At 50.9% G+C, this 18,824-nt stretch overlaps 1 protein-coding gene across 2 annotated transcripts in view; it reads left to right on the top strand.

The window, feature by feature from the left end:
• The first annotated feature begins 2,336 nt into the window (after positions 1-2,336).
• The window catches only part of CUNH16orf89 (chromosome unknown C16orf89 homolog), a 24,722-nt gene continuing 8,234 nt past the window's right edge, over positions 2,337-18,824 (top strand). The window contains exons 1-6 of one of the 2 annotated variants that reach the window (XM_017506046.2): positions 2,337-2,772; positions 8,050-8,199; positions 10,934-11,084; positions 13,053-13,170; positions 14,541-14,676; positions 15,349-15,453. In XM_017506046.2, the coding sequence (XP_017361535.1) occupies positions 2,565-2,772; positions 8,050-8,199; positions 10,934-11,084; positions 13,053-13,170; positions 14,541-14,676; positions 15,349-15,453 (868 nt within the window). In that variant the 5' untranslated portion in view covers positions 2,337-2,564. The remainder of the gene's footprint in view (positions 2,773-8,049; positions 8,200-10,933; positions 11,085-13,052; positions 13,171-14,540; positions 14,677-15,348; positions 15,454-18,824) is intronic. The other variant, XM_017506048.2, reaches the window with a different exon arrangement.

Genomic DNA, 18,824 nt, shown 5'->3' with positions numbered 1-18,824 from the left:
GGAGGCTGAGGCGGGCAGATCACTTGAGCTCAGGAGTTCGAGACCAGCCTGGCCAACATGATGAAACCCCTTCTATACTAAAAATAAAAAATTAGCCAGTGTGGTGGCACGTGCCTCTGGTCCCAGCTATTTGGGGGGCTGAGGCAGGAGAATCGCTTGAACCCGGGAGGTGGAGGTTGCAGTGAGCAGATATCACGCCACTGCACTCCAGCCTGGGCGACAGAGTGAGATTCCATCTCAAAAACAAACACAAAAAGGTAGAGAAGGGAAAGGACAAACAAGGAAGTAAACACCATCATGATTTTGCTTAAGTATCCATGGCTAGAAGGAAAATTTCCCCAATGACCCTCCAATTTCACCTCCCAAAGTAGCCATAGTAAGAGTTTAATGAGTGTCTTTGTGACCGCCTGTTGTTAGTCCATTTTCATGTTGCTGATAAAGACATGCCCAAGACTGGGCAATTTACAAGAGAAAGAGGTTTAATAGACTTACAGGTGCACATGGCTGGGGAGGCCTCACCATCATGGCAGAAGGCAAAGAGGAGCAAGTCCCCTCTTATATAGATGGCAGCAGGCAAAAAGAGAGCTTGTGCAGGAAAACTTCTTGTACAACAATCAGGTCTTGGGAGCCTGATTCACTATCATGAGAATGGCACAGGAAAGACCTGACCCCATGACTCAGTTACCTCCTACTGGGTCCCTCCCACAACACATGGGAATTCAAGATGAGATTTGGGTGGGGACACAGCCAAATCATATCACAGCCCTTTCTCTTTGAAAGCAGTCCCTTGCAGAGCAACACCAAGAGCTCACTGGGGATGATACCCCATTGCCCCTATTTAGGAGCTGCCCCAGAATCTGCAGAGCCACCACCCACCACATTCAACAAACAGACAAGACAGCAGCTCCTCCCTTGTTGAGGACCACAGGCAGCACCCAAAGGGCAGGGTAGCCGGTGGGGATGTGGCTCCCCAGTGTCCCTGGGCTCAGCTCAGGGCTCGGCGCACTTTTTTTTTTTTGCAAACTTCTTTTTTCTTTTTTTTTGAGACAGAGTCTCACTCTGTCGCCCAGGCTGGAGTGCAGCTCACTGCAACCTCCGCCTTCCAGGTTCAAGTGATTCTCCTGCCTTGGCCTCCCTAGTAGCTGGGATTACAGGCTTGCATCACCACGCCTGACTAATTTTTGTATTTTTAGTAGAGACCGGGTTTCACCATGTTGGCCAGGCTGGTCTCGAACTCCTATCCTCAAGTCATCCTCCCAAAGTACTGAAATTACAGACGTGAGCCACTATGCCCTGCTGCAGGTATCAATTTTTTTTTTTTCTTGAGACAGACTCTCGCTCTGTCTCCCAGGCTGGAGTGCAGTGGCACGATCTTGGTTCACTGTAACCTCCGCCTCCTGGGTTCAAGTGATTCTCCTGCCTCAGCCTCCCAAGTAGCTGGAATTACAGGCATGTGCCACCATGCCCAGATAAATTTTGTATTATCAGTAGAGATGGGGTGTCACTATGTTGGCCAGGCTGGTCAACGCAGATGTGCCCTCAAATGAGTTTGCTTCAAATTTATTTAAAACAAAGTCTGGGTGTAGTGGCTCATGCCTGTAATCCCAGCACTTTGGGAGCCTGAGGAGGGTGGATCACTTGAGCCCAGGAGTTCAAGACCAGCCTGGGCAACATAGTGAAACCCTATCTCTATAAAAAATACAAAAATTGGCTTGGCGCAGTGGCTCACACCTGTAATCCCAGCACTTTGGGAGGCCGAGGCAGGCAGATCATGAGGTCAGGAGTTTGAGACCATCCTAGCCAACATGGTGAAACCTCATCTCTACTGAAAACACAAACATTAGCCAAGCGTGGTGGTGGGTGCCTGTAATCCCAGCTATTCAGGAGGCTGAGGCAAGAGAATTGCTTGAACCCGGGAGGCAGATGTTGCAGTGAGCCAAGACCTCACCATTGCACTCCAGCCGGGGGCAACAGAGCGAGACTCCATCTCAAAAAAAAAAAAAAAAAAATACAAAAATTAGCCACGCATGGTGGCACATGCCTGTAGTCCCAGCTATTCAGGAGGCTGAGGCAGGAAGATCTATTAAGCCCATGAGATCAAGGCTGCAGTGAGCTGTAATTAAACCACTGCACTCCAGCCTGGGCAAGAGAATGAGACCCTATTTCAAAAAACAAAGAAAGAAAAAAGTTTTTTTGCTTTCAGAGCTTTTGGATTTTTGGGTTGAATTGTAATTGCTGGATCAAAGATCTAGCCTGTGAGCCTAGGGAATCAGGGCCAAGAAGGACAGAGTGGGCACTCCTCTCCCCAGCATAACAGGGACAGCAGGCTCAACGCCCGGGACTGGCCTACCCGCCGCTGCCTCACCGTCATCCCCCTGCAGCCAGCCTTCCCAGATCCCTTTGAACCGGCCACCCCAGGCTTCTTGGCAGCCCTGCCGGGCCACTTGTCTTCAGGTCTGCCAGAGAAGGTGGGGAGGAGACGGAGGAGATCGTGCAGAGGCGGTCTGGGCTGGGCCAGAGCTTGGGGTGCTGAGCCTGTGACCAGCTGTGAGCAGAACCCAGCCATGGCCAGCCCGGGGCTGCTGCTCCTGCTCTCACTGACGGCCCTGCCACCGCTATGGTCCTCCTCGCTGCCGGGACTAGACACTGCCGAAGCTAAGGCCACCATCGCGGGCCTGATCTTGTCTGCACTGGAGAGAGCCACCGTCTTCCTAGAGCAGAGGCTGTCCCAAATCAACCTGGATGGCATGGTGGGGGTCCGGGTGCTGGAAGGTGAGTGAGCCCGTTTCCCTGGCTGGACACTAGGAAGCTAAGTCTCAGCTTTGTCCTCCGCCCTGCTCTGTATGCCTGAGACTTGGCACTGGCCCCAGAATAATCTGTCTCAACTATAAGGAGAGAGGAAGTCGGGGGCTGGCTTTTCCTGGGGGCTGTGGCCCAGCTGTTATGAAATTTTTTAGAAGTAGGAAAGATTTAAAGGCAACATGGGGAAGGATTTGGAAATTATCATTTTCTGAGAAGGAAACGATCCATTTGACAGTCCCTCCTGACACACTACAAACAAGGAGAGTAGAGAGAGTGCCGCATAAATGGATATTTGTGGGACGGTCCCCCCCCTTAAGTGAGGTGGCTGTGGACAAAACTGACGACCCTCAAGATCAGGTTCCAGCCCCGCTACCTCCACTTCCATCCAAAGCCTCCTAAAGGTTCTGCAAAAACAGTCAAGTGTTTGTTTAGCTTTCAGAGATATAAGATCCCCAAGAAGGGGGCTGGAGACAGGCCAAGGCAAACACACACATGCGCACATCTCACACACACACACAAGCACTTCACACACACAAGCATGCATGCACACACGTACACACACAGGCACATCACACACACACAAGCATGCATGCACACACATACACACCCATCACAGACACACAAACACGCATGCATGCACACACATCACACAAGCATGCATGCATGCACATCACACACATAAGCACACATGCATGCACGAATGCACACACACACATCATGAGTTGCTGTGGGCCCCTCCTTGCAGGCCATCCTGAGCAAAGTGACAAGGACCCCGGGTTGGTATCAGCAGGGCTCCGGGCTGGCCCCGGCTCCCAGGCCAAGCAGTGGGCATCGCCCCACACCACCCTCTTTGTGTTGCCAGAGTAGTTTTCCACCTGGCCGGGACTCAGAAGTGGCACGAGAGGCACTGGGATAGTCTGCTTCCTTGCAGCCACATGCCCCCATCAAGTGTCCTCTCCCCACCCCTCGTCCCCCACGTGGCATCCTGGAGAGCCCCGAGATCATGCTCCCTCCCCTCCTGACCAGGACTAGGGTGAGGCCAGAGATATACCCGGGGTCCCCTTCATTTAACCCAGCCCTGTCGCATAGCTCCTCTAGAAATTCATCAGCATCCTCATCCCCCAGACTGGAGTGCAGTGGCACCATCATAGTCCCCTGTAGCCTCCAGCTGCTGGCTCAAGTGACCCTCCCACCTCAGCCTTCCGAGTAGCTAGGATTACAGGCATGCATCACCACACCTAGCTAATTGTTAAAATTTTTGTAGAGATAGAGTCTTGCTATGTTGCCCAGGCTGATCTCAAATTTCTGCCCTCAAGCAATCCTCCTGCCTTGGCTTCCTAAAGTGCTGAGATTAGAGGGGTGAGCCACTGTGCCCAACCTAATGTCTCTAATGGAGGAAGGGGCCCACCAAGGCTGAGATGTGGCCTTGCAAATTGGGTTCTCCCTGGGCACCTGCCATGGGTAATTGACCGTACAGGTTGGAGAGGAGTGATTTGTTTTCCTCATTCCATAGGCGAGTTCACTTAGTATCTGCTCCACGTGGGCACAACCCAGGCGCATTGCGTGGGTACTTCAGTGCCCTCTCCCCGTCATCCTTGAGGTTCCACCCATTGTTATTATCCTCTTTTATCAATGAAGGGAGGGGGTTCTCTTAATCATGACTGAGTAGCGTTCACTGGGAAAGCCGCACCACCCTGACCTCAGACCAGGGTCCCCTCTCCTTGCAGCCGCAGTGAGCCCAGCTTTTCCACCCATGCCTGTTCCACAACCACTGTCCCTTCCCCTTGCAATAGTCTTGCTGCATAACAGATTCCCCAGGAATTCAGCTGCTTAACACAACCACAACAGTGAACTCTGCCTAAAGAGAGCAAAGGCGGTGCCAGTTCCTAGAACAGGGCTTCAGAACCGGTCTGCCCAGGTTCAAATCCTGGATCTCCCCCAGCTGGCTGCATGGCACTGAGTTATCTGCTCTGGTGGAGTTTGGGTTTCCTCATCCTTCAGCTGATGGATGGGAGTATCACGTGATCGTGCACATATATCACATGAGATTATGTGTCTGTGCCATCTTACCCGCGGGGCTCAGTACTTGTCAGCCATTACCGTTTCTATCTGTCCAAGCATTGAGCACCCTTGACTGACGGCAACGGCCTCCTCGTCTGTCTCTCTCTAAACAATAAGCTCTCCGTGGGTAGGGTCGACGTCCCATTGCAGCGGTCTCCAACCTTTTTGACACCAGGGACTGGTTTTGTAAAAGGCAATTTTTCCATGGACCTGAGGGGAAGGTTTTGGGATGATTCAAGTACATGACATTTATTGTGCACTTTATTTTTTATTTTTTATTTTTGTTTATTTAAGACAGAGTCTCGCTCTGTCACCCAGGCCCCAGTGCAGGCGCTGCCTCAGCTCACTATAACCTCCAGCTCCGGGTTCAAGCAATTCTCCTGCTCAGCCTCCCAAATAGCTGGGACTACAGGCGCCCGCCACCACAACCGGCTAATTTTTGTACTTTTGGTAGAGACAGGGTTTTACCATGTTGGCCTGGCTGGGTCTTGAACTCCTGGCCTCAGGAGATCTGCCTGCCTCGGCCTCCCAAAGGGCTGGGATTACAGGTGTGAGATAGCGTGCCCAGCCCACTTTATGTTTATTGTTATGACATTAAAACATATAATTATACAACTTGCCTACAGGGCCACTGCCCCACAGGGTCGTGGGGTATCCCCTATTGCTGTGTTGAGTCACAGGATCCGAGAAATAAAGAGAAAGGACACAGAAGGACTGGAAATGACAGCTGGGCTCAGTGGGCCACGCCACTTACAAGCAGAGACAGGCGAGGCCCCGAATGTCCAGAATTGTCTGTATTTATTAGGTACGAGACGGGGGAAGGGTCGTGATGAGGTCATCTATACGCTTAGTGATAGGGCATACGTAATCACGTGAGTACCAAGTGAGGGGGCCGCCCCATTAGGTCACCTAGTTAGAGAGGTGGGCCATGCGCAGTAGGGGCTGTGCCGTGCACAGTAGTAGAGGGTCGTGTACAAAAAGGGTGTCCACCCCCATTAGGCCACCGAGGCAAGGAGGTGAGCTGTGTGCAACAGATGCCGTGTGCAACAGTTCTTGTCTGGGGGCCGGAGACTTCAAAGGATTCCTGTAGAAGGATGCTGTAACCCAATGCGGTGGGAGCCGACAGTGTGCCCTCCCTAAGGTATCTTATAGGAGGAGGATTCGAGCCAGCACAGTAGCGAGAGAAGCTGACGGGGTATTGCCGCCATGGCACGATTACGCCAGAGGGGTTCGTCTCCCTCGGTTGTTCGGGGGTCTCAGGCCCGAGGCCTACTTCCACGAGAACTGGGTGCAAGGTACGGCCACTCCTTTTCAGGGGCAATAACTCTTGCTCCAAGCCGGCCATGCAGCGGGTACTGAGTGCTGCCATCTAGGCCCTGGCCTGCCACACAGCGTGTGCCCTTTCGGGCAGGGGCGCTACCGCCTGGGTCTTTGGTTCTTGTCCTGGCCTGGCTGTTGTCCCATGGACTGCATCTGCTCTGTGACTGCTCTAGGCATTCCTCCTACTACAAACTAATATGTGGTTATATAGAAGGATTATATAAATCAGCATTAAATGTGTCGTACAGCTCCGACTACAATCCGTTACATGATTATATAGAAAGATTACATAAAACTAAGTATGGTTATATATATAAGCTAGATATAAGATTATATGGAACTAAGTATGATTATATAGATAATATATATACGCTAGATATAAGCAAGCAGTAAGTTATACTTCAGGCACTAATTGTGCCTGGGGTCTGCCCAGCTCTCCTTCCTCAGCGCCCATGTGGGGGTTTACCCACACTCGCCATAATATAGAACCAGTGGAAACCCTGAGATTATTTTCCAACGACTAGATAATCCCGTCTAGGGGAATGGGAGACAATGACAGATCACTGGACATTAGATCCTCATAAGGTGTGTGCAACCTAGATCCCTCACATGTGCAGTTCACAATAGGGTTCGCAACCCTGTGAGAATCTAACCAGAGCTGAACTGACAGGAGGCGGAGCTCAGGCAGTAACAAGAGCGAGTGACGGGAGTGGCTGTAAATTATAGACCCACCCACTCCTCGCCTCCTGCTGTGCAGCCCCATTCATAACAAGCCTAGACCAGTGCTGGACTGAGTGCTGGAGACTCCTGTCATATCGGACTTCGTAGACCCAGTGCAGTCACAGGAGGAGACACTCTGACATACAGGGGACCGCTCCCTGTTGGCATTCCCAAGGCTGTACTTCTCCCCTTCGGGTTTGCCCACGGAGGGGGCTGAGCAGAGGGGGCTTGCAGCATCCTTCTCAACTTAGCCCATCCTCCTCAACAAGGCTCCTACCCGATGGCAGCTGCCCTACCTCGTCCCTCGCCCTCTCAGCCCTGCATGGATGCTCTGGGTCCTGTCTCCCCAGTCAATTTCTGGCCACCTCTGGAGCTTCACCATTCTCTCCCACCTCATCAAAGCCACTGCTAGCCCACAGTGTACACCTGTGGGAATTAGAAGAAGGTACTTCCTTCCTGAAGTCACTTGACAGCCATCTGCTGGGAAATTGTCTTACTACATATACAAACCCCTGATCTGAATGTGTGTTGCCATTGTGCAGTATACAACCTGCTCACCTGTACACAGTGGTTCTCCACCCTACAACCTGAATCCTTCCCTCATTATTCCTCATGCACAGCAGACCCCAAGTCTCCTTAATGCATAGTAATGGCTGAACTTTACTAAGTGCTTTCTCTATACTGTGGATAAGACTAAGTCCTCTCCGCACGTTCGCTCACTCTATCCTCATAACCCCCTCCAAGAAGTAAAGGCTATCCTTATCCCCGTTTTCCAGATGAAGAAAGTGAGATGGAGAGAAATTAAGTTACTTTCTCTGGTCATCTGACATGAAAGTATCTGAGTCAGGGATTCAAGGATTTGGACCTCAAGTATCAAGGATTTGAACCCAGGCCCGACTCCAGAAACCAAGCTCGCAGCCACCCCCTTCTACCACTCCGACACCCATTCGCATTGCCAGATCACCCCATTCTGACCTCATTTCCAGTCAGCGCAGCAAATCTTTCCCCGCTGTGTGCTGGAAGAGGCAGAGAGGCTCCCAGGAAGCATGAGACCTTGGAGGATTTTTTTTTCCTGTCCCAAGGCAAAAAAAAAAAAAAAAGTACTAACTCCAAATGGTAGAATGAATGCACTCTGATCCCTTCCAGAGCAGCTAAAAAGCGTTCAGGAGAAGTGGGCCCAGGAGCCGCTGCTGCAGCCGGTGAGCCTGCGCGTGGGGGCGCTGGGGGAGAAGCTGGAGGCCGCCATCCAGAGGTCCCTCCTCTACCTCAAGCTGAGTGACCCCAAGTACCTAAGAGGTGAGCACCCACAGGGGTGTCCCATTCCTTCTAGAATATCGACTCTGGGGATATTGACTTTAATAACCCAGCATGTGCTCTCCCGGGGCAAGGCTGGGCTGAGACACTCTGTCATCAACTTCGACCTGTCTGCCGAGCAAGCCACAGACGAGCCCTGGGGACATGTGGTTATCCTTGACTTCAGAGTCTGATGGCCTTTCCCACCCACACAGAGGGGTGCAGAGTAGGCAGGGTGTCCTCTCTCACGCTTTCAGCACATGCCCGTGCTTGAGGTCCTGGTCCTAGACCAGAGCAGAGGGGCTGGGCAGGGCTGGGCTATCCCAGAGGGGAGAGTGTCTAAAAGGCCATTTGACCCTTTGCACAGCAAACAGTAGAGTCCTCTATCACCAAATTATTTTAATACATTTCATTAAATGTCAGAAGAAATTCCTGAAGTTGTCCACACTCTATTTTTCTGTATTTTTAGTAGAGACGGGGTTTCACCATGTTGGCCAGGATGGCCTCAATCTCTTAACCTCATGATCTGCCCACCTCGGCCTCCCAAAGTGCTGGGATTACAGGCGTGAGCCACCACACCCGGCCAAATTTTTTTTTTTTTTTTTGGAGATAGAGTCTCCCTCTGTCACCCAGGCTGGAGTGCAGTGGTGCGATCTCAACTCACTGCAACCTCCACCTCCCTGGTTCAAGTGATTCTCCTGCCTCAGCTTTCTGAGTAGCTGGGATTACAGGTGCCCACCACCTGCTAATTGAGCATCCTTGACTAACAGCAATGGCCTCCTCATCTGTCTGTCTCTAAACAATGAGCTCTCCGCGGGCAGGGTCAAAGTCCCATTGCAGCGGTCCCCAACATTTTGACACCAGGGACTAGTTTTGTAAAAGGCAGTTTTTCCATGGACCAAGGTAGAGGGGAGGGTTTCAGGAGGATTCAGGTACATGGCATTTATTGTGCACTGTATTTTTTTATTTTTAATTTTTATTTATTTATTTTGAGACGAAGTCTCGCTTTGTCTCCCAAGCTGGGGAGAGTAGCTAATTTTTCTTCTGCAGCTTATTAGGAGGCAGAGAGACTCCCAGGAAGCATTAGACCTTGGAGTATTTTTCCTTCATGAATAGTAATGGCTGATTTTTCTTCTATATTTTTTGTAGAGATGGGATTTCACCATGCTGGCCAGGCTGGTTTTGAATTCCTGACATCAGGTGATCCACCTGCCTCGGTCCCCCAAAGTGCTAGGATTACAGGCGTGAGCCAGCGCGCTCAGCCCCACACTCTATTTCTCAAAACATTGGGGTTTATCTCTCTCATGCCTTATGACCACTGAGTGTCTCTCTCCTCCCCAGCCCCAAGTGACCCTACAGAAGGTCCCATCTTGTAAGCCTGGCTGAGCTGTTCCTTGATGGCAAGGGGGGGCACATAAGCAGCCCATCATGCTGCTACAACCCCGTCCCCTCTGCTCCCCGCGCCCGTCGGATGTGTGGGGTGAGTGGGGAGATAGCCAGGCCACGGTTCATGCTCACACGGCAGCCCAGCCGCAGGGAACACAGCCCAGGCCTTCCCAGTACAGGCCCACCTTTCCACTGTTGAGATCCACCACCCTCTCCCAGGCCTGGTTCCTAACACTGTTCCCGCCCATGTCATCCTAAAGATGCCTTATCACTGGGCATCCGTTTTGTAAGAGCTCCACTTTCTCACCCAACCAAAGGAGTCTACAAATATCACCTCCCCACGTGTTCTCTTTTTCTGAGAGACAGTCTTGCTTTCTCTTTTTTTTTTTTTTCCAACAGAGTCTCTTGCTCTGTCACCCAGACTGGGGTACAGTGACACGATCTTGACTCACTGCAACCTCTGCCTCCTGGATTCAAGTGATCCTCCTGCCTCAGCCTCTCAGTAGCCAGGACTACAGGCATGTGCCACCACACCAGGCTAATTTTTATATTTTTAGTAGAGATGGGGTTTCGATACATTGGCCAGGCTGGTCTCCAACTCCTGACCTCAAGTGATCTGCCCACCTCAGCCTCCCAAAGGCTGAAACACTCTCTCTACTAAAAATACAAAAAAAAAAAAAAAATTAGTAGGGGTGTTGGCACAAGCCTGTAGTCCCAGCTAGTTGGGAGGCTGAGGCAGCAGAATCACTTGAACCCAGGAGGCGGAGGTTGCAGTGAGCCGAGATTGCTCCACCGCACTCTAGCCTAAGAGACACAGCAAGACTCTTTGTCTCAAAAAAAAAGAGCTGATCATAGCTCACTGCATTCTCCAACTTCTAGACTCAAGCAATCTTCCCGCCTCAGCTGGGACTCCAGATGCACACCACCATACCTGGCTACATTTTTTATTTTTGTAGAGACAGAGTCTTGCTATGTTGCCTAGGCTGGTCTTGAACTCTGGGTCTCAAGCGATCTTCCTTCCTCAGCCTCCCCAAGTGCTGGGATGACAGGTGTGAGCCCTGCGCCTGGGAAACTTGCCCTTATCTGGAGCTTCCACGGGACGCAGTGGGTTTAGTCAAAGCTGTCCCAACACTGTTCCTAATGATTAGCGGGAAAAGGGTTTTATAAGCAAGGAGCTTTCTTGAGTTTTTCAAACCAAATCTGGGACCAGCAGACAGGGCTCAGAGCCCCGAGCTGCACCTGCCAGTGGGCAGGGCTGCAGGAATGGGTGGGGGCACTAGGGTGGGTGGCCCGCTGCTCCTGGGTCGCCCCCACACTGCACCCAGCCTCACCTACCTATCCTCTCTGCCAGAGTTCCTGCCGACCCTGCAGCCCGGGTTTTGGAAGCTCCCACATGCCTGGACCCACACCAATGCCTCCTTGGTCTACCCCACGCTCCAGCCCCAGGACTCTTTCTCGGAGGACAGCAGCGACATGTGCCTGGTGCAGCTGCTGGGAACCGGGTGGGCCCTGAACCCGCCCTGTCTGCCAGAAACACAAACACACCCCGCTGGTCCCATCCCATTCGTTCTTCTCCAAGCCGCCAGGCTGAAGCCAAGGCTTTGTGCAGATCCGGGCACAGCTCCCTGAAGCTGCCGGGCACTGCCCTCTCCCACGCCAGCGGGGTCCCCCTTGCTCCAGCCGCCCACTAGTCTCCCATGCCACAGCGGGTCTTCCAGCAGCCATGGCTGAACACACCACCTCCAGGTCCCCAGACAAAGCCCCAGTTCTTCTCTGCCCTTCCAAGTCCCCAGCCCCCTAGAGGCTGCTTTTCAGACTCTCCAAGGCTCCCTCCCATTTAAAGACTTTGCTCCCCCCACCCACCCACTAGGCCTCAGGAAGTCTGCCCTACCTCCAAACCCCATCCTACCTCTGACCCCAGCACACAGCAGACCTCCCGTAAGGGCCTCTCCGGCACCTTGTATAGCCACAGATGCAATTTGCATTTGGACTGTGGGCTTGTCCCCATCCCCAGTGAGGTTGCAGGTCCGGGAAGGCAGGACCCAGCCTAGCTGGGCTCCTCATTTTATCCGGGTGCTGAGTGGGCCTGCAGCAAGGCCCCAGGGCAGCCCTGGGTGCAGGTGCCTGTGGACAAAGTGGGCAGCAGGTGCCCAGGACACATCCTCTCAGCTTCCTTCAGAGCAATGCTTGGGCTGGGACACAGATGGGCTCACAGAGGGCTTGGCCCCAGCCAGGGACCCTGCTTTTTTTTTTTTTTTTTTTTTGAGAAGGAGCCTCGCTCTGTTGCCAGGCTGGGGTGTAGTGGGGAGATCTCGGCTTACTGCAGCCTCGACCTCCCAGGTTCAAGTGATTCTCCTGCCCCAGCCTCCCAAGTAGCTGAAACTACAGGCTCCAGCCACCACGGCTGGCTAATTTTTGTAGTTTTAGTAGAGACAGGGTTTTACCATGTTGGCCAGGATGGTCTAGATCTCTTGACCTTGTGATCCACCCACCTCGGCCTCCCAAAATGCTGGGATTATAGGCATGAGCCACCTCACCCAGCCCATATATATATATATATATATACACATTTTTTTTTTAACGGAATCTCACTATCATCCAGGCTGGAGTGCTGTGATGTGTTCTTTGTTGGCTCACTGCAGTCTCAACCTCCCAGGTTCAAGCAATTCTCCTGCCTCATCCTGGGATTACAGACGTGTGCCACCATGCCCAGCTAATTTATACATTATATATATATACTTTTTTTTTTTTTTTTTAATTTTGAGACGGAGTCTCACTCTGTCTCCCAAGCTAGAGTGCAGTGGTGTGATCTCAGCTCACTGCAACCTCTGTCTCCGAGGTTCAAGTGATTCTCCTACCTCAGCCTCCAGAGTAGGTGGCATTACAGGTGCGCACCACCACGCCTGGCTAATATATGTGTGTTTAGCAGAGACAGGGTTTCACCATGTTGGCCAGGCTGGTCTTGAACTCCTGAGCTCAGGTAATGTGCCTGCCTCGGAGGCGGGGTTTCACCGTGTTGGCCAGGTCTCGAACTCCTGACCTCAGATGACCTGCCTGCCTCAGACTCCCAAAGAGCTAGAATTCCAGGCGTGAACCACCATGCCTGGCCAGTGCAGGAGAAATAAGCATGTTGGGCCCAGATTCCAAGTGGTTTGGATTCAAGTACCCACTGTTTAGGGCTGGAAAAGACGTGATTTGGGGGCCCCACGGAGCAGTAGGAAGTTTCAGCTTCGGTGGCTTCCTCAAGCCCAGGATAGCTCCAGCGTCATGTCCCCTGTGCTAGGGCAGCCAGATTTAGCAAATCAAGATGCAGGACAGCTATATTTTCTCTGGCAACCCCCATGCCCAGCTGGGTGTCTGGAATCTACTAGGAGTTCCAACAGCTACAAATAGGGGCTACATCACTACCTGGGAAGACTCAGGGCGGGTCAGCGCTCCATCTGTAACCTCTTGAAACCACTTTCCCCCAGGATGGACAGCAGCCAGCCCTGTGGCCTCTCGGACCACTGCAGGAGCCTCATGACCAAGCCTGGCTGCTCGGGCTACTGCCTGTCCCACCAACTGCTCTTCTTCCTCTGGGCCAGAATGGTAAGTGCCCAGGGAGCCCCTACCGCGCCAGGGAAAGGGGAAGGAGAAAGGAAAAGGGGCGGCCGGGCGGGCGGCTCATGCCTGTAACCCCAGCATTTGGGAGGCCAAGGCGGGTGGATTACTTGAGGCCAGGAGTTCAAGACCAGCCTGGCCAACATGGTGAAACCACTTCACTACTAAAAATTTTAAAAAGTAAATTAGCAGGACATGGTAGCATGCACCTGCAATCCCAGCTACTAGGGAAGGCTGAGGCAGGAGAATCGCTGGAACCCGGGAGGCGGAGGTTGCAGTGAGCTGAGATCATACCACTACCTTTTATATATATATTTAAATAAAGATAACCCTACCTTTCTGCATAAATATGTATATTTATATATAAAGAATATATAAATATATATATAAATAATATATTAAATATAAATGTTTCTTATTTATACATAAAGAAAAATATATATATATATATATATTTCTTTATGCAGAAATGTAGGGTTATCTTAAATAAACAATGTGATTCAGTGTCCAGAAATTCTTAGCTGAGGAGGCACTCTGTTTTTATTCAACAGAATTTTCTAATTATTATTTCTTTGCAAGCTGTGACTGACCACTATTTTTGTAAATACAAGAAGAACCATATTGCAAGGGAATTCTTTTGATCATTAGCCTCAACAGGTGGAAAGTCACTCTGACCACAACAACAGAAGGGTCTGAAGCCTGCTGTAAACTCCTGCTCTTCTCTCCCAGCTTGGGGAGCGGCCAGCCCCCTTCTTGGTGCACACTTTGGGTAGCACTGAAGCCGCCCATGGGGTCAGTCCGGTCGTATACTGCAGCGCACCCCTACCCACTCCATCGTTCATGGAGCACCTCCTAGTGGCACAGGCTTCACATTGGGTCCTGAAAATACAAAAATTAGTCTCCACTAAAAATACAAAAATTAGTTGGGCGTGGTGGTGTCACGCACCTGCAGCCCTAGCTGCTTGGGAGGCTGAAGCAGGAGAAGTGCTTGAACCCGGGTGGTGGAGATTGTGATGAGCTGAGATCACACCACTGCACTTTAGCCTGGGCAACAGAGCAAGACTCTGTCTCAAAAAAAGAATAAAAACTCCTGAGGTTCTGAAAGATGACTTTAGCAAACCAAGATCACACAGCTCCTCAGTGGCAGAGCTGAATCTTGAACCCAGTTTTCTCTGATGATGGAGCCCCAGCTGGCTGGGGGTATGCATGGGGAAGAATTCCTGCAGAAAGGAGAAAAAGACCTGCCCTAAACAGCCGCTTGCAAGACTGTCTCCGATCTGCAAGACTTTCCCATAACAGTGCGTCCATCTGTCATCTGTAGCACTGAGCTCCTTGTCTTTGGGTGTTTGTCTCCCCAGAGGGGATGCACACAGGGGCTGTTCCAGCAGAGCCAGGACTACATCAGCCTCTTCTGTGCCAACATGATGGACTTGAACCGCAGAGCTGAGGCCATCGGATACGAATACCCAACCCGGGACATCTTCATGGAAAACAGTATGGCCAGCATTCTGCCCCTGGGACAGAGAAGCAGGGTGTCCCCCCACCAACACAAACACACACACACACACACACACACACACACACACACACACACACACAGGGAGTTGCCAGATTGGGCAAGTAAAAATACAGAGTGCTCAGTTAAATTTGAACTTCAGATACACAGTGAATCCATTTTTAGTAGAAGTTTATCCCATATATTGCGTGGAATATACTTACACTAAAAAATTATATTCATTGTTTATTGAAAACTCAAATGTCACTGGGCATCCTATTTTACCTGCCACTGTGTGACAGCTTCCTGCCCCAGTGACGGAGCTCTACACAGATGGACCAGGTGACTGTCAGGCGGACCCACAAAGCCCTATGGATGAGACAGAAAGGGTGGCTGCTCGCTGGCTGGAGTGTCTAAACCCCTCTACTGGCCCTGACTTCGGAGCAGCCCTGACCAAGGCCCTCAGTGGGAGGCGGGACACAAGCCTGGGAGCCCCTAGTTGCTCAGGCAAAGGCTGGAGCTGCCTTCTTCCAGCCCCTGCATTGAATGCTCACCTCCTGGTGCTGCCTAACCCAGGCAGATGGAGGCAGCTGGCACCATGGCAGCCCTGGGGAGTGGGAGGAGGTGGGCCTCGGGGGCAGGCCTGCAGAGGGCCCCATCTTTACTTTCAGTCATGTTCTGTGGAATGGGCGGCTTCTCCGACTTCTACAAGCTCCGGTGGCTGGACGCCATTCTCAGCTGGCAGAAACAGCGGGAAGGTTGCTTCGGGGAACCTGGTGAGCTGTGCTGCCGCCCTGGCTAAGAGTGGGGGCAGTGGGGGCTGGGGAGCAGGGCTGAGTTTCTAGGCCAGGTGTGGAAACAATGCATTGGTGTTAAGGATGCTGAGAGATGTGTAACCTGCAGGTGCACACACAGGTGGAAATGAGCTCAGAGTTTTGGAAGCCATAATGCGGCCAGACAGGAGGCCGTCCTATTGGAAGGCGTTGGTCCCTTCAGCTACATTAGCAAGCTCATTTGTACTGCGCTCTTTTATGCTGCAGATAAAGTCAAACCCTGGCCTGGGTAATTTGTAAAGGAAAGAGGTTTAATGGACTCACAGTTCCACGTGGCTGGGGAGGCCTCACAATCCTGGTAGAAGGCGAAAGGCCCGTCTTACATAGCAGCAGACAAGACAGAATGACAGCCAAGCACAAAGGGAAACCCCTTATAAAACTATCATTTCAGCTGGGAGTGGTGGCTCACACCTGTAATCCCAGCACTTTGAGAGGCTGAGGCGGGCAGATCACAAGGTCAGGAGATCAAGACCATCCTGGCTAATATGGTGAAACCTCGTCTCTACTAAAATACAAAAAATTAGCCAGGTGTGGTGGCGTGTGCCTGTAGTCCCAGTTAGGAGGCTGAGGCAGAAGAATTACTTGAACCCAGGAGGTGGAGGTTGCAGTGAGGTGAGATCATGCCACTGCACTCCAGCCTGGATGATAGAGTGAGACTCCATCTCAAAAAAAAAAACAAAAAACAAAAAAAAAATTTCAGATCTTGCGAGACTTATTAATGAGAACCATATGGGAGACCATATGGGAGAAACAGCCCCCATGATTCAATTACCTCCCACGAGGTCCCTCCCACAGCACGTGGGAATTACGGGAGCTGTAATTCAAGATGAGATTTGGGTGGAGACACAGCCAAACCCTATCACTATTCATTCAGCAAGTACATATTGAGCACCTGCTCATGTGCTAGATACCGTCTAGGCTCTAGGGAAAACCAGAGCCTGGAGGAAAAGAAACGTAAATCACCTGAACAAACCGAGAAGTGAGGTAATTGCAAGTTCTGATAAGAGTTATAAAGGAGACCACAGGGTGAGGAAGAAAAGAACACCAAGGAAGGTTCTCCAGGTAGGTGGTCAGGAAAGACTACATGGGAGGAGATGACATAGCAGAGGGTAGAGAGGCAGAGGACTCAGCCACTTCCTAGCCATGGGACGCCTGGCAGCTGGTCCCTTTGGAATAAGCCACTTAACCCCTCTGAGCTTCAATGTCCCTGTCTGCAAATAAATGAGCATAATAATAACCCACCTTCCTGAGCTGCAAGGAGAGTAGAAGGGATACATCTGAAGCCACACAGCCTGTGCCAGGTACAGGACAGCTCCCAGGAAATGCTATTGTCCCCATTACAAGCTTGGGATGCTCCAAGAAGCAAAAGCTTTTGAAATAAGATGGTCTGTTTTTAAAACAGAGTTTAGGCCAGGTGCAGTGGCTCACACCTGTAATCCCAGCACTCCAGGAGGACAAGGCAGGCAGATCACAAGGTTAGGACACCAAGACCATCCTGGCTAACACAGTGAAACCCCGTCTTTACTGAAAGTACACAAAATTAGCCTGGCATGGTGGCACACACCTGTAGTCCCAGCTACTCGGAAGGCGGAGGCAGGAGAATCGCTTGAAACTGGGGGGTGGAGGTTGCAGTGAGCCGAGATTGTGCCATTGCATTCCAGTCTGTGCAACAGAGTGAGACTCCGTCTCAAAAAAAAAAAAAAAAAAAAAACCCCACAAAGTTTATACGATGAAGAATCTTAGGCCCCCCGCATGTACAGCATCGGCAGGTTGGGGATGGGGCTGTGGAACCTGCCTTTTTTGGCTTTATTATTATTCTCAATAGACATAATAATAGTACATATTTATAGGGTACAGTGTGATATTTCAAAACATGTATGTATATAATACGTAATGAGCAAATGCATCGCCTCAAACATCTGTCATTTCTTTGTGTTGGGAGCATTCCAAATTCGCTCTTCCGGCTTTCTGAAAATATACAATAGGCTCACGCCTTGTAATCCCAGCACTTTGGGAGGCCAAGGCAGGTGGACAGTTTGAGCTGGAGCTCAAGAATTAGAAACTGGCCTGGCCAACAGGCAAAACCCCGTCTCTACGAAAAACATCAAAAAAAAAATGAGCTGGGTGTGGTGACACACATCTATGATCCCAGCCACTTTGGGAGCCTGAGGTGGGAGAATCACTTGAGCCCAGCTGGAGGTGGAGGCTGCAGTGAGCCATGACTGCCCCACCGACGACTGCTCTTCAGTGTGGGTGACAGAGTGAGACACTGTCCCAAAAAAGAAAAAACCACGAAACACATTGTTGTTAATTGCAATCGCCCTATAATGCTGTGGAACAGTAGCACTTAGTTCTCCTTTGGGCAGTACTAGTGCATCCCTTAACCAACCTCTGGTTATCTCCTCTCCCCCATACCCTTCCCCACCTCTAGTAAACACTATTCAACACTCTACTTCTATTTTTTTTAGAGATGGAGTTTCACTTTGTCAGCCAGGCTGGAGTGCAGGGGTATGATCTCAGCTCACTGCAACATCTGCCTCCCAGGTTCAAGCGATTCTCCTGCCTCAGCCTCCCAAGTGGCTGGAATTACACTCCCCTACCACCATGCCCAGCTAATTTTTGTATTTTTATAGAGACAGGGTTTCACCATGTTGGCCAGGCTGGTCTCGAACTCCTGACCTTGAGATCCACCCACCTCGCCCTCCCAAAGTGTTGGGATTACAGGCATGAGCTGGTGCACCCGGTCTCAACAGTCCACTTCCATGAGATTAACTTTTTTAGCCTCCACATATGTGTAAGGACATGCAATATTTATCTTTCCATGCCTGGCTTACTTCCATTAACATAATGTCCTCCAGGTTCACTGATGTTGCTGTGAATGAAAGATTTTGGTTATTTTTATGGCTAAATAGTATTCCATTGGGTCTGTATACCACGTTTTCTCTATCCATTCATCTGCTGATAGACACTCAGGTTGCTATATCTTGACTACTGTGAATAGTGGTGCAGTAAACATGGTGGTGCAGACATCTCTTCAGCATACGGATTTCCTTTCCTTTGGATAAATACCCAGTGATGGGATTGCTGGATTATATGATAGTTCTATTTTTAGTTTTTTGAGAAATCGCCATACTGTTTTCTATAATGTCTGCACTAATTTACCTTCCCATCAAGAGTGTGTAAAGTTTTCTTTTTTCAGGCCGGGCGCGGTGGCTCAAGCCTGTAATCCCAGCACTGTGGGAGGCCGAGGCGGGTGGATCACGAGGTCAAGAGATCGAGACCATCCTGGTCAACATGGTGAAACCCCGTCTCTA

Source organism: Cebus imitator, unplaced genomic scaffold (assembly GCF_001604975.1).
Source record: "Cebus imitator isolate Cc_AM_T3 unplaced genomic scaffold, Cebus_imitator-1.0 Scaffold346, whole genome shotgun sequence".
NCBI lineage: Eukaryota > Metazoa > Chordata > Mammalia > Primates > Cebidae > Cebus > Cebus imitator.
This window is presented reverse-complemented; position numbering and strand designations above follow the sequence as displayed.